Source organism: Hemiscyllium ocellatum, chromosome 7 (genome assembly GCF_020745735.1).
Source record: "Hemiscyllium ocellatum isolate sHemOce1 chromosome 7, sHemOce1.pat.X.cur, whole genome shotgun sequence".
Classification (NCBI taxonomy): domain Eukaryota; kingdom Metazoa; phylum Chordata; class Chondrichthyes; order Orectolobiformes; family Hemiscylliidae; genus Hemiscyllium; species Hemiscyllium ocellatum.
Window position 1 is genome coordinate 52,529,289 of NC_083407.1, and position 26,872 is coordinate 52,556,160.

At 39.7% G+C, this 26,872-nt stretch overlaps 1 protein-coding gene across 1 annotated transcript in view; it reads right to left on the reverse strand.

Annotated features, from left to right (window-relative positions):
- Window positions 1–26,872, reverse strand: part of LOC132817351 (sodium-driven chloride bicarbonate exchanger-like) — a 252,399-nt gene that overhangs the window by 26,723 nt on the left and 198,804 nt on the right. Inside the window, exons 15-19 of the mRNA XM_060827759.1 lie at window positions 17,746–17,991; window positions 14,938–15,043; window positions 13,477–13,638; window positions 1,666–1,779; window positions 524–685 (exon numbers count right to left, since the gene is read on the reverse strand). Coding sequence (XP_060683742.1) covers window positions 524–685; window positions 1,666–1,779; window positions 13,477–13,638; window positions 14,938–15,043; window positions 17,746–17,991 — 790 coding nt within the window. The remainder of the gene's footprint in view (window positions 1–523; window positions 686–1,665; window positions 1,780–13,476; window positions 13,639–14,937; window positions 15,044–17,745; window positions 17,992–26,872) is intronic.

Consider the following 26,872-nt stretch of genomic DNA (forward strand, 5'->3'; position numbering starts at 1 on the left):
GAAACTTAATTAACTGAAGGTACTACCTGGTAGTAATATATTGTTAAAAGCAGAAACCAACTGAAACAGAGAACATGAAGGGAAGATGCCAAGGCAATATATTTTCAAGATAGATGGTGTTTGTTCAACAGGGGAAACCTACAGATTAGTGGGGTTCCTATGTATTTATTGTCCATGTTCTTCTAGGTGATAAAAGGTCATGATTTTGTAAGGTACTGTCTAAGAAGCTTCATCTATTGTATAAATTAATAACATTGGATAAGTACATGAATAGGAAATGTTTGGAGAGATATGAACCAGGAGCAGGCAGGAAACTCTAGTTTAATTTGGGATTATGTTCGGCATGGAATGGTTGGACCGAAGGGTCTGTTTCCATGCTGTATGACTCTATGATTCAATTTTAAATTAAGTCTGCATAATCCAGGACATGCCATACAAACAAAACACACAAAGTAGACAAAACAATTAAAATTTGTGTTATTAAAATTTGTTATTTTTTCAAAGATCAAGTGTGTACAATCACCTTCAATTTGTGTTCCTTCCTGTTGACAATAACTGCAGTGATCTGTTGGTCCATGAAAATGAGAATAGTGCAAAGGAGGGCCGGAATAAAAGCTGCAAGGACAGTCCACCATGGGTTTGAACCCAAAGGACTAATCAACCAACCACGGTCATCTCTGGTTGGCTGAAACAAGAAAAATCAAGTCACCATCAAAATATTTGCAAAAAAGCCACTTTACAGTTTATAGTATTTTTCCTCTTGCTACACTCTAATTTTTGAATTAAACTTTAGTCATGTAACAAAGCAAGTGATCTATGTGAAAATCTTTATAATCTTGCAGTTCACATTGCACTCAGGGCACACTTGCAGAAAAACTTGATTTACTCATTATTCTTAAATTACAGGGAGTATTCTTATTCCATTTCAAAGGATCCTGGTAGATATTTCCAAATTACCTCCAATTAAAACATTAATTCCTGAAACTAACAGTTAAATTCTAAAATATAACTTCTAAACTACATTTTCACAACACCTCCCCCTAAGAAAAAGCATGAACATGCATCACCCTCATGATGCATTTTAAGTTGGTGGTGTCAGGGATGATGGTTCAATCAACATAGCTCATGGAGATGGCTACCATTCTCCTTGAACATTAGCAAGAGAGACAATAGCATCACAGAGGCAACTTCAATGGGAAGGAAGCACTAGAGTAGTTATGAGTCTTCACGTAGGGCATAGCTACTGCTAGGGGATAAAATGCAGTTGCAAGTTACTGCTGGAAAATTAACACTCAATTAATTGAGTCATAACTCAAGCCTTCCATTTTGATGCTGACCCCAGTCCATTGCTGAACCCTAAATCAGCAATGTCTAGACAATGCCAGGAAAATTTCTAGCCTGTATTAATATGGACATTGATTGGGGCCTAATTTGGATATGTTACCTTTCCACTAATTCAGAATCAGCTGCCGATTGCCATCTCTGGTTAATGTAACTTAGTTGAGGGACAGATTGGGAAACTGTCCTGACATAGTTTGTCAATACTTATTCTGCACCTCTCCCTATGGCCTTTTTATACTGTAAGTATACCTTGTTCAATTTTTTAAGAAGTACTTAATGTAAAATGGTATATGACAGTAACTGCAAAACTGAATTTTATGTTACCTTGAAAACACTGGGGACTTGGAGCTTCGGTGATGGTATCCCAAGACCATAATCAATTAAAACCATAGTTACGATACTAAGAAAGACAGCAAAATCACTAACTGTTGATCGTACCTGTGACAATGAAATCAAATTTATCAGTCATATCTTATCATGATTCAGATTAACATGAAATTTTATGAACAATGTGTGCACAATGACATAAATGGAATGCAGGTTTTGAGCACCTCATGTAGACTTGGTCATGATGTGGAGAGGGAGGAAGTGAGGACTGCTATAGAAGCATAGAGATGTACAGCACAGAAACAGACCCTTCGGTCCAACTCATCCATGCTGACCAGATATCCCAATCTACTCCCACTGCCAGCACCTGGCCCATATCCCTCCCTATTCATATACCCATCCAAATGCCTTTTAAATGTTGCAAATGTACCAGTCTCCACCACTTCCTCTGACAGCCCATTCCACACACGCACCACCCTCTGCATGTAAAAGTTACCCCTTAAGTCTTCCCCTCCCACCCTAAACCTATGCCCTCTAGTTCTTGACTCATCCACCCCTGGGAAAACATTGTCTTTTTGCCCTATCCATGCCCCTCATGATTTTATAAACCTTGATAAGGTCACCCCTCAGTCTTCTACACTCCAAGGAAAACAGCCCCAGCCTATTCAACCTCTCTTTATATCTCAAATCCTGGCCAACATCCTTGTAAACTGTTTCCAAGCAAAATCCTTTTTACTGTGGAAAATGACATGGAAGATATAGAATGTAGGAAAATAGATGGTGACATTTTGAAAAATGTCCATATTAAGGGGAGGAAGTGCTGGATGTCTTGAAATGCCTAAAAGTGGATAAATCCCCAGGACCTTATCATGTGTATCCTAGAACTCTGTAAGAAGCTCGCAAAGTGATTGCTCGGCCACCTGCTGAGGTATTTGTATCATTGATTGTCACAGGTGAGGTACTGGAAGACTGGGGTTTGGTTAACGTGGTGCCACTGTTTAAGAAGGGTGGTAAGGACAAACCAGGGAACTATAGACTGGTGAGCCTGACCTCGGTGGTGGGCAAGTTGTTGGAGGGAATCCTGAGAGACAGGATGTACATGTATTTGGAAAGGGATTAGGGACAGTCAACATGGTTTAGTGCTTGGGAAATCATGTCTCATAAACTTGGTTAAGTTTTTTTTTGAAGAAGTAACAAAGAGGATTGACGAGGGCAGTGCGGTAGACGTGATCTATATGGACTTCAGGAAGGCGTTCAATTAGGTTCCCCATGGGAGAATGCTTAGCAAGGTTAGATCTCATGGAATACAGGGAGAACTGGCCATTTGGATACAGAACTGGCTCAAAGGTAGAAGACAGAGGGTGACAGTGCAGGGTTGTTTTTCAGACTGGAGGCCTGTGACCAGTGGAACATAGAACAATAGAACATAGAACAATACAGCGCAGAACAGGCCCTTCGGCCCTCGATGTTGCACCGACCTGTGAACTAATCTAAGCCCCCATCACCTGACACTATCCCATCATCATCCATAGAACATAAAACAATACAGCACAGAACAGGCCCTTCGGCCCATGATGTTGTGACGAACATTTGTCCTAGCTTAAGCACCTATCCATGCACCTATCCAATTGCCGCTTAAAGGTCACCAATGATTCTGACTCTGCCACTCCCATAGGCAGCACATTCCATGCCCCCACCACTCTCTGGGTAAAAAACCTACCCCTGACATCCCCCCTATACCTTCCACCCTTCACCTTAAATTTAAGTCCCCTTGTAACACTCTGGGTAAAAGTCTCTGACCGTCTACTCTATCTATTCCCCTGATCATCTTATAAACCTCTATCAAGTCACCCCTCATCCTTCGCCATTCCAATGAGAAAAGGCCTAGCACTCTCAACCTATCCTCGTACGACCTATTCTCCATTCCAGGCAACATCCTGGTAAATCTCCTCTGCACCTTCTCCAAAGCTTCCACATCTTTCTTAAAATGAGGCGACCAGAGCCGCACACAGTACTCCAAATGTGGCCTTACCAAGGTCCTGTATAGCTGCAACATCACCTCACGACTCTTGAATTCAATCCCTCTGCTAATGAACGCTAATACACCATAGGCCTTCTTACAAGCTCTATCCACCTGAATGGCAACTTTCAAAGAGCTATGAACATAGACCCCAAGATCCCTCTGCTCCTCCACCTTACCAAGAACCCTACCGTTAACCCTGTATTCCGCATTCCTATTTGTCCTTCCAAAATGGACAACCTCACACTTGACAGGGTTGATCTCCATCTGCCACTCCTCAGCCTAGCTCTGCATCATATCTAAGTCCCTTTGCAGCTGACAACAGCCCTCCACACTATACATAACTCCACCAATCTTTGTATGTTTATCCAAGGACTGTTTAAATGCCCCCAATGTGGCTGAGTCAACTACATTGGTAGGCAGGGCATTCCACGGCCTTACTACTCTCGGAGTAAAGAACCTGCCTCTGACATCTGCCTTAAATCTACCACCCTTCAATTTGAAGCTATGCCTCCTTGTACAAGCAGATTTCATCATCCTAGGAAAAAAGACTCTCACTGTCCACACTAGCTAAACCCCGATCATCTTGTATGTCGCTATTAAATTCTCTGTTAGCCTGTTCTTGCCAATGAGAACAGAACCAAGTGCCTCAACATTTCCTCAAAAGACCTTTGCTGCAAACCAGGCAACATCCTGGTAAGTCTCCTCTGCACCTTTTCCAATGCTTCCACATCCTTCCTGTAATGGGGTGACCAGAACTACACACAATACCTCAAGTGAATCCGCAGTAGTGTTTTGTACAGTTGCAGCATCACATCACGGCTCCAGAACTCAATCCCTCTTCCAATAAAACCAGACACAGGGTATGCCTTCTTAACAGCACTATCAACTTTGGTGGCAACTTTCAGAGATCTATGTACATGAACACCAAGATCCCTCTGCACATCCATACTACCAAGAATCTTTCCATTGACTCAGTATTCTGCCTTCCTGTTATTCTTTCCAAAGTGAATCACCTCACATTTGTCTGCATTGAATTCCATTTGCCACCTCTCAGCCCAATTCTGCAGTTTATCAAAGTCTCTCTGCAACCTGTAACATTCTTCCACACGGTCTACTACTCAACTGACTTTAGTATCATCTGCAAACTTACTAACCCATCCACTTATGCTTGCATCTAAATCTTTTATAAAAATGACAAACAGCAGTGGTCCCAAAACAGATCCTTGTGGCACACCACAAGTAACCAGACTCCAGACTAAATATTTTCCTTCTACCACTACTCATTGACTTCTTATAGACAGCCAGTTTCTAATCCAAACTGCTAATTCACCCTCAATCCCATGCCTCTGCATTTTCTCCAACAGCCTATCATGTGGAACCTTATCAAAGGCTTTGCTGAAGCCATGTACACCATGTCAACTGCCCTACTCTCATCCACATGCTTGGTCACCTTCTCAAAAAACCCAATGAGGTTTGAGAGATATGACCTGCCCTTGATGACTCAATTTGACTATTTCCAATCAAATTGTTGCTTGCTAGATGTTTATAAATCCTATCTCTTATAATCCTTCCCAAAACTTTTCCTACAACAGACATAAGGCTCACTGGTCTATGATTACCTGGGTTATCTCTACTGCCTTTCTTGAACAAGGGCACAACATTTACAATTCTCCAGTCCTCTCATACTAAACCTGCAGATAATGATGACTCAAAGATCAAGGCCAAAGGCTCAGCCATCTCCTTCCTAGCTTCCCAGAGAATTCTCAGAAAAATCCCATCCAGCCCAGGTGACCTATCTACTTTCACACCTTCGAGAATTGATAGTAAGTTTTCAGATGACACCAAAATTGGAGGTGTAGTGAACAGCAAAGAAGGTTATCTCAGATTACAACAGGATCATGATCAGATGGGCCAGTGGGCTGAGAAGTGGCAGATGGAGTCTAATTTAGATAAATGTGAGTGTTGCATTTTGGGAAAGCAAATCTTAGTAGGACTTCTTCACGTATGATAAGAACCTTGGGAGTGTTGTTGAACAAAGAGACCTTGGAGTGATGGTTCATAGCTCCTTGATAATGGAATCGCAGGTAGACAGGATAGTGAAGAAGGCATTTCGTATCCTTTCCCTTATTGGTCAGAGTATTGAGTACAGGAATTGGGAGGTCCTGTTGCCGCAGTACAGGACATTGGTTAGGCCACTTTTGGAATATTGGAATGTTATGAAACTTAAAAGGGTTCAGAAAAGATTTACAAGGATTTTGCCAGGGTTGGAGGATCTGAGCTATAGGAAGAGGCTGAACACGCTGGGACTGTTTTCCCTGGAGTATCGGAGGCTGAGAGGTGACCTTATAGAGGTTTACAAAATCATGAGGGGCACAGATAGGATAAATAAACAAAGCATTTTCCTGGGGGGAGCTATAGAGTCCATAACTAGAAGGCACAGGTTTAGGGTGAGAGGGGAAAGATAGAAGAGACACCTAAAGGGCAACTTTTTCATGCAGAGGGTGGTACGTGTATGGAATGAGCTGCCAGAGGAAGTGGTGGAGGCTGGTACAATTGCAACATTTAAGAGGCATTTGGATGGGTATATGAATAGGAAGGGTTTGGAGGGATATGGGCTGGCAGTAGGGACTAGATTGGGTTGGGATATCTGGTCAGCATGGATGAGTTGAACTGAAGGGTCTGTTTCCGTGCTGCACATCTCCATGACTCTTGACGTCCTCCTTACTAACTTCAATCCTTTCAAGTCCAATAGTCCATATCTCAGTCTTCTCCTCTACAATATTCTCCTTTTCCCGAGTGAAAACAGATGAAAAATAATCCTTTAGCACCCCTCCGATCTCCACAGGGTCCACACACAACTTCCCACTTCTGTCTTTGACTGGCTTTATTCCTACCCTCGTCATTCTTTTATTTCTCACATATCTATAAGAAGCTTTAGGATTCTCATTTATTCTATCTGCTAAAGACTGCTCATGCCCCTCCTTGCTCTTCTTAACTCTCTCTTTAAATCCTTTCTAGCTACTCTGTAACTCTCCATCACCTCATCTGAACCATCTCATCTCAACATCACATAAGCCTCCTCCCTCCGCTTAACAAGTGATACAATTTCTTTAGTAAAGCACAGTTTCCTTACCTTTTCATTTCTGCCCTGCCTGACAGGGAGATACCTATCAAACACATGCAATATTTGTTCCTTAAACCAGCTCCACATTTCAATTGTTCTCATCCCCTGCATTTTGTTACCCCATTCTATACCTCTTAAGTCTTGCCTAATCACATTATAATTGCCCTTTCCCCATCTATAACTCTTGTCCTATGGCCCTATTGCCCTTTCTATCGCTAATTAAACGTAACCGAATTATGGTCAATTATGGTGAATTACAGTCAATGAGTGCCATAAGGATCAGTGCTGGGTCCACTACTTTTTGTCATTTATATAAATAATTTGGATGTGTCCTTAAGAGGCATAGTTAGTAAGTTTGCAGATGACACCAAAATTGGAGTGCAGTGGACAGCAAAGAAGGTTGCCTTGAATTATAACTGGATCTTGATCAGTTAAGCTCAAGGGCTGAGGAGTGGCAGATGGAGCTTAATTTAGATAAATGAAAGGTGCTGCATTTTGGGAAAACAAATCTTAGCAGGACCGATATTCTTAATGGTAAGGTTGCTGAACAAAGTGACCTTGAAGTACAGGTTCATAGCTCCTTGAAAGTACAGTTGCAGGTAGATAGGATAGTGAAGAAGAAGGAGGGACCTTTATTGGTCAGAGTATTGAGTACAGGAGTTGGGAGGTCATGTTACAGATGTATAAGACCACTATTGGAATATTGAGTGCAGTTCTGGTTTCCTTCCTATTGGAAGGGAGTTGTGAAACATGCTAGAGTTCAGAGTCAAAAAGTATGGCACTGAAAAAATACAGCAAGTCAGGAAGCATTCTCCCACTCCACCAAGGGCTTGCAGGTCTTGAGCCTCCTCCATCACTAAATCCAAGAGAATAGAGGAAGAATGCCTTATCTTCCCCCTTGGGACCCTCCAAAGACTTTGCATGGTCAACTTCACCAGTTCCCTTATCTCCCCTACTCTACCTCATCCCAAATCCAACCCTCCAACTCAGCACACCCTCTTGGACTGTCCTACCTGTCCATCTTCCTTCCCACCTATCCACTCCACCCTCCTTTCCGACCTATCACTATTAACCCCCAACTCCATCTACCTATAGCTTTCTCAGCTACCTGTCCATCATCCCCACTCTCATCCTCCTGTTTATCTCAGCCGCCTTCTCGCCCCACACTCCTGATGAAGGGCTTACACCTGAAACATCAACTCTCTCGCTTCTCGGGTACGCTTTTCCAGTGCCATACTTTTCGACCATGATGCAGGTAGGACATGGTTAGACTACCAATATGCAGGAATGAAAATACAGCATATTAGCAGAATTATAGCAGGGTAAAGATAAAAGTGCAATTATTTGTTCAGTTCAGGAGATGGTAATATCACTTTGGGAGAAATGTGGCTTTAAGAATACTGCTTTAAACTTAAATGAAGGCAATTATGAGAATGTGAAGACAGTGATGGCTGAAATGAACTGGGAAATTAAGTTATGGGCTAAGTCATAAGACATGCAGTGGCAGACATTTAAGCAGGTATTTCAAAGTACACAGACAAACAATTCTAATGAGAAAAAAGACTTAAAAAGTGAAGGATACACCATCTGTAGCTAACTAAAGCAAAAAGAGGTGGGATCAAGTGGAAAGAAGAAGTGTATGATTCCGTAAAGATGAATGGCAAGTCAGAAGACTAAACAGAATATAAAGAATGCCAAAGATATTAATAAAGAATTAGAAACTAGATTACAACAGGAATCTGATTAGAAAAATGAAACCAGATACTAAGAGATGCTGCAGATATTTTAATAGATAAAGAGTAAATCAAGTGAGCATTGATCCTCTAGAGAGTGAATGAATGATCAAAAATGAGAAAATAGCAGATATTGCACAAGTGTCTTCACTGTACAGGATAGAAACAACATGCCAAAAATAATTGTGAATCTGTAGGTAAAATGGAGGAAGGATACTAATATACTAATCAAAGATAACAAATGCAAGTCTGTTTGCAGTGGAGTTTGCTACTAAGACTTTATCACTAAAGATCTGTTCTGTACATTGTAAAAACAACACTTTGATGTTGCTTTGTCAAGAATGTAACTTTGCGTGAATCAAAGTACAAGGTATCAGAATGTTATGGACCAGACCAAACACCCTCAAAATATATTAAGAGGATAGTGTAGACTCCAACTTCTTTCTTATTTAAAAGTTATTATAAGGTGATGTGTTCCTGATACAATTCGACTGGTCAAACTACCAGGGTTGAAACAAAACACGCTTTATTCTTACACTAGAGTTCAAATACAAACAAAAGAAAGAAAAACTTAATTCTAAAAACTTCACAGAATAATAGATTATTTAACTACTAAACAGCAACTGTTCAAAAAAATTAACATCCTATAAATACACTCTTGGCAAAAGTGAATTAAGCAAAATAAATTGTCTCATATGCAATTCTTCAGTCCAGGAGGAAGGAACATCAAGAGAAAATTCACAGAGACAGAGAGAACTCAAACATTTTGCTGTAGCAGGGAGAGATGTATAGCAGCTTCAAACCCCAAATGCTACCCTTCAAGTCATAGTATCATCACACAAAGATAATAGTACAGAATGTATGTAAAGAGTGAAAAGAAGTTGTAGAAAATTGTGACTTAATTTTCTTTCTCTGCTCTTTGGAATGTAAATAGTGCTTTATTTTCTGCGAGAGTACAGCATTGATGAGGCTTCATTTTTAATTTTTTGAGGACTTGAGTTTTCAAGGGTTGCAGCAAAATGGATTTATTTTAAGTTCTGTGGATACTTGGACTTGTTATTTTAAGGTCAGTGAAAGGACACATTGAAAGTTTTGTTTTTAAGACACTTTTAGGAAATGCCATAACTCCAGATAATTCATAAAATCTTAGAATCCTTACAGTGTGACAATGGTTCATTCAGCCCATTGAGTCTGCACTGACCTTTTGAAGACCATCTCAACTTCACTTAGTACCTGACCATATCCCTGTAACCCAGCATTTGCTAATGGCTAACCCACCTCGCCTGCACAGCCCTGGACACTCCAAAGAAATTTAGCATGGCCGAATCCACCTAAGCTGCACATCAATTGCTTCAGCTTGCTTCTTAGAAATCAACCGCCTGAGTTTTATGGCTGTCTTTATAAGATATTGTGCTGGAAGTCACTTGGGGAAATGTCTGCTCAGCAAAAGATTGTCCAGCTCAACTTTCTGGCTTTCTGAAACAACACTGTTGTGAGTCCTGTGTGAAATTGGATTGCCATCTTAATAGTGTCTGGAATACTTTCCAGGTTCCATGTTTCCTGAGCAAGCTGCATCAGTACTTGATATATCAAGTGATCTGTCTGCGTACGATATCGACAGCCTTCTGAACATTCCAACCTTATTCCATTTCCCTTCAAGATCTAACCACTAATGGTCAAAAGTGTTTTTTCTCTCCCCAAGAGTAAATTCCTGCAGGGAGAAATCTATCCTTTTTTTCTCTTTACCTTGGTTATGCATGTGTGTACATTTTGGGTGATTTAGAAGAGTGCATATTTTTACTTGTATTACAAATGTGTATGGTAACCAGTTCCACTTCTCCACTGAATAGGTATTTTCAAAGAAATCTGTCTGAGGAATGTTTTCATTGTAAGTTTAATGGAGAGACAGTAGAAAATTGATTATGTCAAGAACCAGGTAAAACAACTCAATTTGTGTTATAGCCCGTGGAGAATTAGGATTAAAGAAAAACATTGCATCCGTCCCAGCTCACTCATTTTTAATTGGAGGGGGAAGATAGATTCTTGACTGACAAGGGGGTCAAATGTTATGGTGCTGCTGGAGGCTAGGTAGTAATGTAGAGTTGAGACAACTATCAGATCAGCCATGATCTTGTTGAATGGAGTCTTAAGGGACTGAATGGCCAACTCCTCTTCTAACTTGAATGCTCAGGTCTTATGGAAATGACAGTGATGAGACATGGTTCCGTCAGGTTTAAGTTCAACATTATTTTTGTAGAAGCAGGAAGTAGTAGTAGGCCTTCAGATTCCTCAGAGAATGATGGACACCTTCCTTGGACGCCTTCCTTTCCACAACTGGATTGCTCCCTCACCCACAGACTTCTCCTCCTTTGGATACTAAGTATTTTACCATTCCAGAGCTAATGAGCAGCTCAAGATGTCCAAACTGATTAGGAGCTGGATAAAATAAGTGAAGAGGAACTGTTCCTTTTATATTGAGGATTTGAGAACCAGAACACACAGAAATAAGGTGATTAACAAATGGTGTCATGGGAAAACTATAATGTGACAAATGGTTAAGATGTGGAACAAACTGCTAAAAGAAGAATGTGGAGATAGATTCATTTATTGTATTTAAAAATTAAATTGGGTAAGCATGTGAAAATAAAAATTTTTGCACACTCAAGGGGAAAGGGCAGAGAGTGGGACAAACAGAATTGTTCTTTCAGGGAGCCCGTACAGACTCAGTAGGCTCAAAGGCCTCCCTATCTGTTGTTTGATTCTATGGTAATGAATGGACCCAAAATTAGATTTCCTACTGCGAATAGTGTGCACCCAGACCATATATTTTGTCAGTCTGAGAGTTAAAAATATACCCAAAGATTCCAAACATCTGCGTTAGTTGAAACAAAAGATACGAAATAACATTTTGATAATAGGAATTAAAAGATCTGCAATAAAATGTCCAGCAGTCCAGCAATCTCTCCTATCACAGATGACCAGGAGTGCTGGCATGATGCCCGCTGTGCATGATACCAAGTGTATGAGGGACAAAACTACTGTCCCCTCCCAGGATATCAGCATGCGGTTTCCAACCAACGGCCCAGATACTCCGATTAGGTTTGTAAATCATATTGCCAAACCTGATCAGATTAGAATTTACCCACTTATATTTAGATGTTGCCTCTGCTGGAGATTCCTGGAAATGGAGTCTCTGTTATGACTCCAGCAGCGAAGAGAACTGGCATGGAAACAGTGCTCCCTTTTGCAGCAATCAGTGTGCTATGTTCTGTGATTTAAAAGTCTAGCAATACAGTCAACCACTTTGATAACTCGTGTGAAAGGTTAATTATGGAAGTTAAGTATGGGGTCAGATGCCAAGTGCATGAGGGTTATTAGGATGTCAATCAGATGTGGTGCCAGGGTGCCATATAAGTGATAGACAGATTCAGTTGCACGGTGGAGTTGAGGAAGTCAGGTCTGACAGGTAGGAGGTGATTTGTTCTGGGAGAGTCAGTGGGACAGTGAGATTGGGGATGGGGGAGTGGAGGGAGATGGTGACGTCTGAGTTGGTCGAGAGTTATGGGGACCAGGATAATTCCAATGTAGTCAGGCCAGCAGGAGGGTTGGGGTATTGGGATCTGGCAGGATCAGATTTTGAAGAGGTAGAATTAAGTCAGTCCAGAGGATTGGGATGTCAGGATCTGACAGTACCAGGTAGAGAGGACACAGATTCTGGATTAGTGATACTGGAAGAGCACAGCAGTTCAGGCAGCATCCAACGAGCTGCGAAATCGACGTTTCGGGCAAAAGCCCTTCATCAGGAATAAAGGCAGAGAGACTGAAGCGTGGAGAGATAAGCTTGGGGAGGTTCCACACTTCAGTCTCTCTGCCTTTATTCCTGATGAAGGGCTTTTGCCCGAAACGTCGATTTCGCTGCTCGTTGGATGCTGCCTGAACTGCTGTGCTCTTCCAGCACCACTAATCCAAAATCTGGTTTCCAGCATCTGCAGTAATTGTTTTTACCCAGAGAGGACACAGAGTTCTGTGAGCATCCTGGGTAAAAGCAGCTGCATGAGATGTGGTTGAAACATCATTTTACTTGTTATATTGGAGTTAGACTAAGTTTTTAATTTAAGTTTCCCTGGATTAACCTATTATGCTTAAATGTGTTGGAACCATCTGAAATCTCTGACTTTAATTGACTCTTCCAAGAGGTTCTGAATGCAGGGGTTTGCCCATTGAAAAATTCAGTTTCCTGACCAATTCCCAGAGAAGCAGCTGTGTCCTGCATTCCATATGGTCCTGACATGTAACTCCAGGCTATACTGCTCCACCAACTCTCTGGACATCAGTACATCTGAATGTTTCTCCAGCTGTGTCCTTGATGCTCATTGTATTTTCGCTCATGAGGCAACCAGTCTGCCTGTGCCAGGATGGTGAAGCCTGAAGTTTGGTTTATATACCACAGACACAATTTCAGAGACAAGAAAATACTCACAGAATTGAGCAACAAGCTAAGAATGAACCAAGTTTCATAACCACTACCTTTTGTTGATTAACAAATAAAGACTGACTATAACTCATTTAATTTCTAAGATGGAACAGAAAACAAATGAATTTAATAGTGCAGGTAATAATATTCTTGCTATATACAGTTGTTCTATTTCTAAGCATCACTTATTTTCAAATAATTGTTATTCTTCTGATAATGCAGTAGATGGCAGTGCTTTCTGTGCTAACAAACATCAAACTGAAAGGCACTAAGCTCAGGAAATGTATTCAGCCAATGTGAAATTAGTTGTCATAAATCACAAGAAGCATTGTGCATTTTAGTACATATTTTCACAGTGAAGAAAATGACTTAAAGATCTTCTACTCCACCACTACTTCCAAGCAAAAGAGTATTGTCAACCAATTTACACAAAGACGCATTAAAAAATATCTACCTTGGTAGGAAAATACCGACTCGTCTTAAATTGCTTCAGGAAATGCGATAATGTACATGTGGAAAAGAACAGTATAATTGACCAGAATAAAACGTCAGGAACGTATGGACCATGGTGCCCACAAGCTATGCCAAGGAACTTTCCATGAAATTTTATACATTCCTGAAACAAAAACATGACAGTCAGTAGTCTGAAATCCAAAGTGCAATAAAATGGTGTCAATTAGAGCTTTGAGCAAGTTATATCACAATAAATATACTCTGAACTGGCACAGAACAAACAAACAATACCTTCATTATTTTATCAATGCTTCTGATCAGAAAAGAATTTTGCACATCCACTTTATGGTGTCTTTATCTTATTCACAAGATTTGACCCTTACAACCACCTGAACATATCAGCAACAGAGACTAATCAAGGAAAACCTGATTTAAGACGCAAGACTCCAAGATCTAAACAATTACAATCCCTTGATGATGGAGGCAATGAACTGAAATTCTAATTTGTCCCTTGTTCTGCGTTGCACATTGGTGAAAGATATAAATACTGATGTGAGACAATAAAGTACTTTCAGCTCCAATGAAGAATCTAATAGCTGTGTCATCATGGCTACTGCAATAGCTAAGGAACCATTCAAAAAACACCACCAGGTACCAGTCAGGTGGATGAAAAGGAGAATGAAGACAGTCTGAAATTAATTCTGGAAACAAGGAAGGGAGGACTTCCTACTACACGGAGGTACTCCTTCAAGTAGTTGGTGGCATCACTTCCAAACTGACGTCTGCTCAAGCTGATCCTCTGCAGATGATAACATTTCAGTTATTCCATCAGGAAGTAGCAGTGTACATCAACAAAGGAATAAAGCTTTAGCCAGGATAATTAGCAAGTTCCTCTGCAGTAGCAGGAGGTTCTGAATCACTATCTGCTCACTGGAATTAATTTAAGCTAAGTGTTTGGACTGACAATACGGTAAGGGCTTACATTTGTATTTCCATTAGGGTTTTTGTCTAATATTTTCTCTAAGATTGGGTGAATAATGAAGATTTGCTTTTCTAGGGTCATCTTCCATAAGTATGAAATAAGATCACCTTTCTACCTTGTAATACTTGTTTCTCAGATGCAAAATCATTGATTGTAGATTATAGCAGATTTTTTTGTCCTGAGCTGATAGTTCACACTGACTTTGGAGCTCTGAAAATTTTAGTAAAAGAGAGAATTTAACAAGTTCCTGACCCCAGAAATAAAATTCAGCTGGTTGGGTCCTGATACAATTTGAATGAGCACACAAACCATGCCCCTGTACTTGCCGATAAAGTAGATTACCCATTAACACACACATTTTTTCCAAAACTTATATTTTGCAGAAACAGAAATATCCAAAGCTGCTGCTCCCTTATGAACTCATAATTAATTCTCATGCACCTCTATATTTGACAAACATAACTTTAGTTCAAAACTTACAGACAGTGTCATATTTCCCCATGGAATTTCTGCTGCTGTGATATTGAGGTTATTCCAGTACTGTAAGGTTTTATTGTTCAAGTTCTGTGGTTCTACACAAATGCATCTGTAATAAAAGTATATATTTACCATCAGCAAACAGTGAAGAAATTTTGAAGTCACGTTACAAAACTGATATAACCATCTTCTTCACCTGTACGAGAGGTGTCATCAATAAGCAATCCACCCTTCAAGTAAGGCTACCTGTTTAGCATTCTAATTACTATTAATAGATAGTAAAATTTCACCAAAGTTTAATGATATAAGTGCCATATCAACATTTCAATAATATCATCTACCTAAGGTGCTTACCAATTTATCCATATAAAGATAATTAGATTCACCTTTATGTAGCATTTCAGTACTTTATCAGTTCTATTTTGTTGGTAAAGGCTATACTTTCACTCCCTATGACACAGATCATTTTCAGTTTTTGATAAATAAGTGGTGGTTCTGATGAAAGGTCATTGTCCCGAAATATTAACTCTGTTTCCTGTTTTACAGATGTACTTGACCTTATCAGCATTTTAAGTATTTTCTGTGTTCATTTCAGATTTCCATGATTTGTTGTATTTTTATTATGTTTCACTGACAGGTATCCTTTCATGAGTTGAGTGTGTTGCTGGAAAAGCACAGGTCAGGCAGCATCCAGGTAGCAGGAAAACCAACGTTTCGGGCCGGAGCCCTTCATCAGGAATGAGGCTGGGAGTCTTGGGGGTGGAGAAATAAATAGGAGGGGGGATGGGGTTGGGGAGAAGGTAGTGAGAGTGCAATAGGTGGATGGAGGTGGGGGTAAAGGTGATAGGTCGTTGACGAGTATGGAGCAGATATGTGGGAAAGAAGATTGACAAGTCGGACAGGTCGTGAGGGCGGTTCTGAGCTGGCAGGTTGGAACTGGGGTAAAATGGGAGGGGGAGGGAAAGTGAGAAAACTGGTGAAGTCCACGTTGATGCGCTGGGGTTGAAGGGTTCCGAGGCAGAAGATAAAGCGTTCTTCTTCCAGGCATCAGGTGATGAGGGAGTGGCAATGGAGGAGCCTAGGACCTGCATGTCCTTGGCAGAGTGGGACGGGGAATTGAAATGTTCAGCCACAGGGCGGTGGGGTTGGTTGGTGTGGGTGTCCCGAAGATGTTCTCTCAAATGCTCTGTGAGAAGGCATCCAGTCTCCCCAGTGTAGAGGAGGCCACATCGGGAGCAACAGGTACAATAAATGACATGTGTGGAAGTGCAGGTGAAACTTTGATGGATGTGGAAAGCTCCTTTGGGGCCTTGGATGGAGGTGAGGGGGGGAAAGCATGGGCGCAGGTTTTGCAATGCCTGCAGTGGCAAGGGAAGGTGTCAGGAGGGGAGGGTGGCTCGTTAGGGAGTGTGGACCTGACCAGATGGTCAGGGAGGGAATGGTCTTTGAAGAAAGTGGATAAGGGTGGGGAGGGAAATATATCCCTGGTGGTGGGGTCCATTTGTAGGTGGCAGAACTGTTGGCAGATGATGCAATTTATGCAGAGGTTGGTGGGGTGGAAGGTGGGCAGATGATGCAATTTATGTGAAGGTTGGTGGGGTGGAAGGTGGGCGGATGATGTTATTTATGTGGAGGTTGGCGGATGATGCGATTAATGCAGAGGTTTCATGAGGACTATCAATCTAATAACTTTAGACGAATATGTCACTCATCCAACCACAGAATTTACCATTTAATGGACCTTCAAGCTCAGAACTTAATTGATGAGACAGTGGAAATTTTGAAGTGTATTTGGATTGTTAAGCTGCCAATTAAGTGATGCTCACACCATATGCTCTGCCACTTCTCAGGTAGGGAAAATCTATCTCATTGAGAGATTTTGTTGGGAATGTGCAGATATAAGGTCAAAGTATTTGGAAGAAGCGCACAAACCTCAAACAACCTTTCTGCCCAACCTTTCAGGTATACCCTGCCCCATACAAAGCAGAGTCTGTGCATGTTGCACTGAGGATTTGAATTGAATTGCAAGCCCAAGGGACTAAACTGGAACATACAGTAAAATGTGATTGTCACAGTTATATTTCCTTTAGTCAGCATCACCTATCATTTACAGGATAAAATTGGATGAAGCAGAACTTTGCTTTGCCTGGGATGTGACTTTTAATAATTAAAGTAGAAATTGTTGGAAAAAAATAAATAAAAACAGGAAATGCTAGAAATTCTCAGCAGATTTGATCATTTTTATTGGGAGAGAAAGAATTAATATTTCAGGTGAGAAACATTTCACCAGAACACAGAAAAGTTATAAATGCAATAGGTTTTCAGCAACAAGGAGTGGGTAACTGTCACTTATTTAAACTGTCTTTCCTTTAGAAGATGTGAGTTACTGTCTAGAAAGGTAATAATAATCAAAGAATGCAAATAGAATGTGTTGACACATATTAGTAAATAAGCACAGTTAATTCCCATAGCTTAACAACACAGATCCAAAGAACAGACAGTATTTTTGGTAGGTTTGCTATGAAAGTTTCTTTTTCTGATTAGTTGTTAACAAATTTTCATGAATTAAAGTTGCATTAATTTTGCTTAATTTGCTTTTGTAACTATCACATTTACAAATTGCCAATCAAGCTAAAATTAAGACAATCCTGGACATCAAGATCTGGAGCTAATTCGTCCAGCTGAAATTGCATATTGTTTGTGAAAGAATTCACAGACAAAAAAGTCAAAAGTTCATTCCTTTCAATGCATATTTTCAACTTAACACTGGAATTACTTTGAAGTATTAAGAAGAATGATTCAGATACTTACGAATAGTGGGTCAACTGCTCCAAGTGATTATACATATTGATAGGGTATGTCTCACCAAGGTGATACAGCTTTTCTAGTGCCTCATAGATGAATATTATGCAAATAAGGGAAGCAAATGCTTCCTCTGTGAAACGGGTGATATAACAGACCAACGAACTTGCATCTGTAGCAACAAGAACCAAGCAAAGTAAAGCTGTCCAAAGTCCAATACAGGCTCTCAGAGAAAGATAGGATAAGCCATAATCTCTGTAATAAATAAAGAATCGAAAAATAAGAGATATATCTGCAAAATAGATCATTTAACAACTAAAAATATAAACATTATTTGATATTTTCTTGATAATTCATTGTAAAACATTGGAAATAGTCTGTTATTTAGACTATTTCATTCATATTTCTGAGACAAGTTGACACAAAATTGCAAACATGGCCGCATACGGTAAATCACATCTGTCATATAGATCATGGAGAACAGCTTTAATTGCTAAAAGAAATTCTGTTGTACCTGAACCTAACAAATTCAGTTAACCATTTAATTCAGAAAATTGTTTGACTTATAAATGTTTCCAACTGTTTTTGCAAAAGTAGCATTCCTGCATTTTTATAATGTGCTGAAACCTTCAATTAATTAGAATTGACCAACATCACCAATCAAATCATGCTCTCCTTATTTAACAATGAAAATCACCAGGTTATAGTCCAACAGGTTTATTTGAAACTACAAGCTTTTGGAGTCCCTGTTCCTTCCTCAAGCGGCTGGTGATAAAGAATACATAGGACACAGAATTTATAGGAAAAGATCAAATGGTTATACAACATATACAAATGTTGTATAACCATTTGATCTGATATGGGAGGTGCCAGTGTTGGGCTGGGGTGGATAAAGTTAAAAATCCCACAACACCAGGTTATAGACCAATAGATTTATTTGGAAGTACTAGCAGGAAGGCTTACAGGATGGCTTTTTTGAACAGCTAATCATGGAGCCCACAAGGGAGCAGGCTATTTTGGACTAGTGCTACGTAATGAACCAGACTGTATAAAAGATCTTAAAGTAAGGGAACACTTAGGAAGCAGCGATCATAATATGGGAGCGTTCAGTTTGCAGTTTGAAAGAGAGAAGGCAAAATCGGATGTAATGGTGTTACAGTTAAACAAAGGTAATTATGAGGGCATGAGAGAGGAACTGACGAAAATCGACTGGAAGCAGAGCCTAGCAGGGAAGACAGGAGAGTAAAAATGGCGGGAGTTTGTGGGTTTAATTGAGGATACAGTACAGGGGTTCATCCCCAAGAAAAGAAAGATTATCTGGGGAGGGATTAGACAGCCATGGCTGACAAAGGAAGTCAGGAAATGTATCAAATAAAAAGAGAGATACTATAAAGTGGCCAAGAGCACTGGGAAATCAGAAGATTGGGACTAACAGTAATATTAGAAATGATAGTAAAAGTTTCTTTCAATACATAAGAAACAAACGTGAGGCAAAAGCAGACATTGGGCCACTTCAAGCTGATGCTGGAAGCCTAGTGATGGGAGGTAAGGAAATATCGGGAGAACTTAATAAGTACTTTGCGTCAGTCTTCACACTGGAAGACATGAGTAATATCCCAACAATTAAAGGGAGTCAGGGGGCTGAGTTGAGTATGGTTGCCATTACAAAAGAGATAGTGCTAGAAAAGCAAAAAGGTCTTAAAATTGACAAATCTCCCGACCCCGATGGGCTACAATCTAGAGTTCCGAGGGAGGTGGCTGAGGAAATAGCGGAGGCATTGGTTGAGATCTTTCAAAAGTCACTGGAGTCAGGGAAAGTCCCGGATGAATGGAAGATCACTGTTGTAACCCCATTGTTCAAGAAAGGATCAAGATAAAAGATGGAAAGTCATAGGCCAATTAGCCTAACCTCGATTGTTGGTAAAATTCTAGAATCCATCATTAAGGATAAGGTTTCTAAATTCTTGGAAGAGCAGGGTCAGATTAGAACAAGTCAACATGGATTTAGTAAGGGGAGGTCGTGCCTGACAAACCTGTTAGAATTCTTTGAAGAGGTGACAAGTAGGTTAGACCAGGGAAACCCAGTGGGTGTGGTCTATCTAGATTTCGAAAAGGCCTTTGATAAGGTGCCACACGGGAGGCTGCTGAGTAAGGTGAGGGCCCATGGTGTTCGAGGTGAGTTACTGGCATGGATTGAGAATTGATTGTCTGACAGAAGGCGGAGAGTTGGGATAAAAGATTCTTTTTCGGAATGGCAGCCGGTGACAAGTGGTGTCCCACAGGGTTCAGTTTTGGGGCCGCAGCTGTTCACGTTATATATTAATGATCTGGATGAAGGGACTGGAGGCATTCTCGCGAAGTTTGCCGAAGATATGAAGATAGGTGGACAGGCAAGTAGTACTGAGGAAGTGGGGAGGCTGCAGAAGGATCTAGACAGTTTGGGAGAGTGGCTGATGAAGTTCAATGTGAGTAAATGCGAGGTCTTGCACTTTGGAAAAAAAAATACAAGCTACTTTCTAAACGGTGAGAAAATTCATAAAGCCAAAGTACAAAGGGATCTGGGAGTGCTAGTTCAGGATTCTGTAAAAGTAAACATGCAGATTGAATCTGTGATTAAGAAAGCAAATGCAATGTTGTCATTTATCTCAAGAGGGTTGGAATATAAAAACAGCAATGTGCTACTGAGACTTCATAAAGCTCTGGTTAGGCCCCATTTGGAGTACTGCGTCCAGTTTTGGGCCCCACACCTCAGGAGGGACATACTGGCACTGGAGCATGTCCAGCGGAGATTCACACGGATGATCCCTGGAATGGTAGGTCTAACATATTAGGAACGGCTGAGGATCCTGGGATTGTACTCATTGGAGTTTAGAAGGTTAAGGGGAGATCTAATAGAAACTTACAAGATAATACATGGCTTGGAAAGGGTGGACGCTAGGAAATTGTTTCCGTTAGGTGGGGAGACCACAGCCTTAAAATTAGAGGGGGTCAATTCAGAACAGAAATGCGGAGACATTTCTTCAGCTAGAGAGTGGTGGGCCTGTGGAATTCATTGCCACGGAGTGCAGTGGAGGCCGGGACACTAAATGCCTTCAAGGCATATATTGATATATTCTTGATGTCACAAGGAATTAAGGGCTACGGGGAGAATGTGGGTAAGTGGAGTTGAAATGCCCATCAGTTATGATTAAATGGCAAAGTGGACTCGATGGGCCGAATGGCCTTACTTCCACTCCTATGTCTTATGGTCTTATGAACAAACCAAGATTGCTGTTCAAAAAACACACAGTCTGTAAACAGTCAGTCAATGTGACTTTTTAAAAAATTCCTATTCTGGAATACCAGTTTGGGTCCAGGATGAGATACAAACAGATTTGAGACATGGCCTCACACCTAAAATGTATTGTCTGACCTAAGGTGTTAATTTTATTCTGTTAAACACTGAAGTTATCTTGGGGCAGGGATTTACAATTAAAACCTGCACCTCCATTCTAACTGATTAAAATCTTTGCCATCTAGGTTTGTTCAATGCATTCGCATAGGTTGTATGACCCTTTGATCGTTTACTATAAATTCTGTGGCTGATGTATTCTCTTTCACTAGCTGCCTGAGGAAGGAGTGGGGCCGGATTCAGATAAAACTTGGACGATAACCCGGTGCCGTGTAATTGTTTTGACATTGTCTAGCCCAGTCCAACATTGGCACCTCCCTATCATACTTAAAAACACAAATACTTGTTGTTAAGCTGTTAAGTTGTAAATTATCGTAACTCAACTCAGTTTCAACAATTAGGGCAGTGCTGGAAAAGCACAGCAGGTCAGGCAGCATTCAAGGAGCAGGAAAATCGGCATTTCAGGCCAAAGCCCTTAATCAGGAATGGTCCAAAATTTTGATTTTCCTGCTCCTCGGATGCTGCCTGACCTGTTGTGCTTTTCCAGCACTACTCTAATCTTCAGCATCTGCAGTACCCACTTTCGCTCAGTTTTAACAACTAACAGTCCAGAATTGGTGGAAGAATTGTCAAGGTAATGTTTAATTAGTTTAAGATTTCATGAATTATTTCCTCCATTTATATGACTCAAAAGGTCCTATCCTCTACTGTGGTTATTGTTTACTTAAATTTTATTCTCAAACACTAGTCACACTTACAGGCTTCATCATGAAAACTACAAGAAGCAAACAACTACAATTTAGTTGAAAGGTGGACACCCAGCAGTTGAAAGTAATTGGAAGGACACTTTCGATGATTCTCAATACCAATGGTTCACATGCTGAATTTTTCAGCTGAATGTGTAAATAAGAGAGCAGCACATAATCTCACCACATAAAAACTAATGAGTGACCAAGCAAAAGATCTTTGAGGGCCGCTGCTCTACAGAAGACGTAGAAATTACTTTGGCTTCACTATAAAACTGCAGTTTTATGCCAATTTATTCCTGTTCTCCTCCAAGATTGGCCTCTTGCCCTGTACTTATGTCCTTCTCTCGCCCAATTGACAAGTTGTAATGAATTGCCTATTTAGTTTCTGGATCACACTGGTTACATTTAAAAAACGTTTGAAAGAAAAAAATGGTTCAACAAATCCAATGGCAGCTCCACTAACCTTCAGTACATCAAGATATGCATACTAGGAGCATGATAAGGCCACACAAGTTTAGAATGAAGTTGGATTCTTAAGATAAAAGGAGCTGGGATTTGGGCCCATATTACGATAAAGGTTCTATCTAGAAAAAGTTTAAGTAATTGCAATCACTGAAGAGTCAGTACAGTACATTGATCTCTGCTGGAAATCGTGGAGAGTTTCAGCCATATGGGGAAGTCATGGCTGACATTATGCATTGTTAAGACAGCTGGCAATCTTTTCAGTGCAAATTTCACCACAATTTCCACATGACCGTATCACAACTGATTCCGGCATTTTTCACTGGCAATTTCCAAATTGGGGCTGTAGTGATGTCATTACGTTGTTGAAACAGCCAATCACATCAAAAAAATTACAGACACCTAGCCATTACAGAAAATACATTAAATAATTTTTAAACTTTTCAATTAAAAATTGGGAAGGACCCATATGGTGAAGGTAGAAACTGAGATATTCAGGAAAAACTGGAAAGAAGTGTTTAAAATTTAGTTTAAAAATGTACTTGTTAATCATTCAGAAAATTTCAGGATCAGATTTTGTGTTCAACATTTTAACATCATATTTCCAATAAATTCCCTTAATTTATAAACATAGAAATAGGAGTAGGCCATTCAACCCTCAAATCTATTCCTCTATTCACTGAGATCATGGTTGATCTGCTGCTTTATACCATATACCTGCCTTTAGTCCATATCCCTTAGTAGCTTTGCTTAACAAAAAAAAATCTCAGATTTAAAATTAATAACTGATCCAGCATCTATTTGTGGAAGAGAGTTCCAAACATCTGCCAATCTTCATGCATCAGAATGCTTCCTAACATTGTTCCTGAATGTTCTGGCTCTAATTCTCAGATTATGCCCCTAGTTCTGGAATTCCCAACTCCTGAAAATAGTTTTATCTACCGTCTGTTTTTGTTAATATATTGGAGATTTAATCCGATCACCCTTTAACCTTCTATTCTACAGAAAACAGGCCTAATTTGTATAAACTCTCCTCATTACTTTACCCCTGAAGTCCAAGTATCATTTTTCTAAACCGATGTATACTCCCTTGAAGTTCAATGTAACCTTCCTAAGGTGTAGTGTCTAGATCTACTTACAGTACACCAAGTAGGGTCTAATCAGGAACTAAAAACAAAAATTGCTGGAAAAACACAGCAGATCTGGTTGCATCTGTGGAGTCAGTAGCCCTTCTTCAAAACTGAGGTTTTGTATAATTGCAGCTTATACTTCTGTATTCTCCTATCCTCCAGATATTAAAGCAAGTATTCCATTCACTTTCATGATTATTTTCCCCAACTGTTCATGACATTTTAAAGATATACACACCTGAACATCCAAATCTCTTTGGACAAACTGTATTTAACGTCCTATCATCAAGAAAGTACCCTGACCTATCCTCACACTTGTTTACATTGAACTTTATCTGCTACAGTTTTGACCATTCACTTAGTCAATCAATATTTGTTTGTAATATTATAGTATTATCTACACTGTCTACAATATTACCTAACTGTTCTCATCAGCAAATCTAGATGTATGATTTTCTACACTATTATTAATGAATAACTGAGACACTAACATAAATACTTGTGGGACACCACTGGTTCCATCCTGCCAATCCCAGTATGTATGCATTATGTAGACTTTATTTTGCCTGTCATTCAACCAAATTCAAACATATCAGTAATTTGCCCTCAATTCCATGGATTTCTACCTTAGTTAACATCTCTTATGTAGGACTTTATCAAATGCCTTCTCAGAGGCCATATGAAGAACATCTGTAGACATTCCTCACTACCATCTTCAAAAAAATTCAATGAGTTTTTAGTTATGGCCTATGTGCTGAGAATCCAAACTTGCTCTCCCTAATTAAATGAAAATTTTTACATTTACCCTATCCTTCATTACAGATTACAACAATTTCCCCACCAGAGATGTTAGGTTAACTGATCTGTAATTCCTTGGTTTTCCTCTTTTGCCCTCTCAAAAAGCGGGGTGATATGTGCAATTTTCAAATCCAGAGGGACAACCCCTATATCAAGGGAACTCTAAAAGATTATGGTGAGGGCATCCACAATGTGCTCCCCTATTTCCTTTGACTTCCTTGGATAGAAACTGTCAGGTCCTAGGGATTTGTCATTCTTTAATTCCAAATACTTCCACATTACCTATGTTTTACAGACATTAATTTTATTCAGTTCCTGTCACCATCTGCTATTAATTTCCTTGGAACTTCCAACAAGCTGTCCTTCTTTTCTACTGTAACTACTGAGGCAAAGAATTGTTCATCATGTCTGCCATTTCCCCACAGTCATTAACAATAGCCCACTTTCAGTCTTTAGTGGGCCAACACTGCTCCTGGCCACCCGCTTTCTCTTCATGTAATTATAAGATGTCTTATTGTACTTGACAAGTTTACTTTCATAATCCCTTTTAGTAGCTCTCTAATATTGTTTTGATGTCTTTTGTTGGACTTTATATCTTTTCCATTCAATAGTGCTTTTCTTTGGATTTTTACAAGCCTATTTGTTTAGTTTTATGCTGTCCCTTATTTTTTTCGTTGTCCATTGTTTTGTTTTCTGTGACATGGAGCATTCCCTGGTTTTGTACTGCATTAAATATTTCTTTAAAAGTTCCCCCACTGTTTCAGTTGTTTTAGCAATTAGCAAATTTTCCCAGTTTGCTGCGGACAGTCTCTGTGTCATCTTATTAAAGTTAGCATTACCTAAACCTAAAACTCTTGTAATGGATTTATGCTTTTTGCTTTCAAATGATATAGTAAACTTGTTCCTTCTTTGATAAATGTGCATGCACAATTATTTCTGCATGGAACAAGGTGTAATTTTTATGGGTTTCCAACAATGAGTGAGAGAAGGAAAAGTTGAAATTCCAACTAATTTCATGGTTTATTGCTTTGGACAAAGGAATAGAGGAGAAATACTATAGTTGTGCCAGACTGTTGCTAGGAGACCATAAATGCACAATTTCTGACCTAATCTGCCATACGGTACATCCTGAATTGGTCATCTGGTATGAGGGGTAATGGAGTAAATGCTCATAGTTTGTTATCAACATTGTCCCTTGCTGAAAATCTAAGTGTTTATCTTGATCCTACAATATTCCAACCAGCTCTTTTCAGGAAAAGGACATGCAGGTGTCTGGATGGCTCATGGGAGTCATTAGAGTGTAAATCGCTGTACAATCTCACTATTAATGACAGATGGTAGATTAACCTACAGAATAAGAAGCAGATTTCACTGGAATGAAAACCAGTGACAACAACACCATTACTTAGATCCTTTAATGTCAATGATGAAGTCACCTTGTAATGTTATGTCAGAGAGACATGATTTAGGGCAACCCTTATGCAGCAAGGACAACTATTACATTTGCACCTAGGTATTAATATAAACAAAATGATGCTGTGCTTAGGTAGAGAAAAAGTACCTGGCTTTTGTCTTAGCTTGTGGACATTTTAAGGAATACCTGTTTGGGCGAGACAAACTGACACTGGAGTTTGACCACAAACCATTTCAAAACATCCTCCTCAAGCTTGTCTTCTCTGCCTCAAAATGTTTGTAAAGCATGCTAGTTTGTTTGCAGACTTATCAGAGACACATAACATGCAAACAAGAGAAACAAATGTACATTGCTGATATGTTATAAGGTGCAGCATTCCCTATGAATAAAGTTGAGGATATTAAGAAAGCATACGAAATCTTCCAGATTTAACAAGAAGTAACAGCCCAACATGCTTTGGAAGTTATCAACCCAACATAAACACTGAATTTGAAAGAAAATAATCTTGATCAAATCAAGCAAACTACACAAGGTAGGATATGGTGATAAAAGGATGGCCTGAAGGCATCAAGGTCAAAACCTTTAATATAAGATAGTATTGAGCACACAGAAGTGACAGCTCAAGATGGCAACTTGAGCAAATAAAATAGTCATTATCCTGAGAAAATGAAGAATGAAATGCTGAAGCACACCCACATCAATGAATTGAGTATAGTACGAAGAAAACAAGAGAAGTGCTGTAATGCTTAAGTATGAGCAATCAAGTTAAGGATGTCTACCAGGGCAGTACTAGAAACAAATGCCCAGCAAGCAAACTAAAGAGTCACTTAAGAGACATGATATCTCAAGCAAAATATGGACTAAACTTAAAATGAATCTCTTCACTCTCACAGGAACTGAATATCTTGTTACATCAATTACTATTCTGATGACTAGGAATTAAATCAGTTGACATGAAAAACTATCAGTGAGATTGGAGAATGTTTTAAAGGTATACTGCAGCTGTTACAGCATTCCAAGAATTATGTGGAATGACAATGGCCCGTAATTCATGAGTAAAGAATTTAGCTATTTCATATATGATTAAGAAATTCAACAGCATACTTTCTCTCCAATCAAATGGAAAGTCAAACTTTAAATGGAGAAATCTAACTACTGAAGCATAGAAAGTAGACCAGTCCATAGATTCATG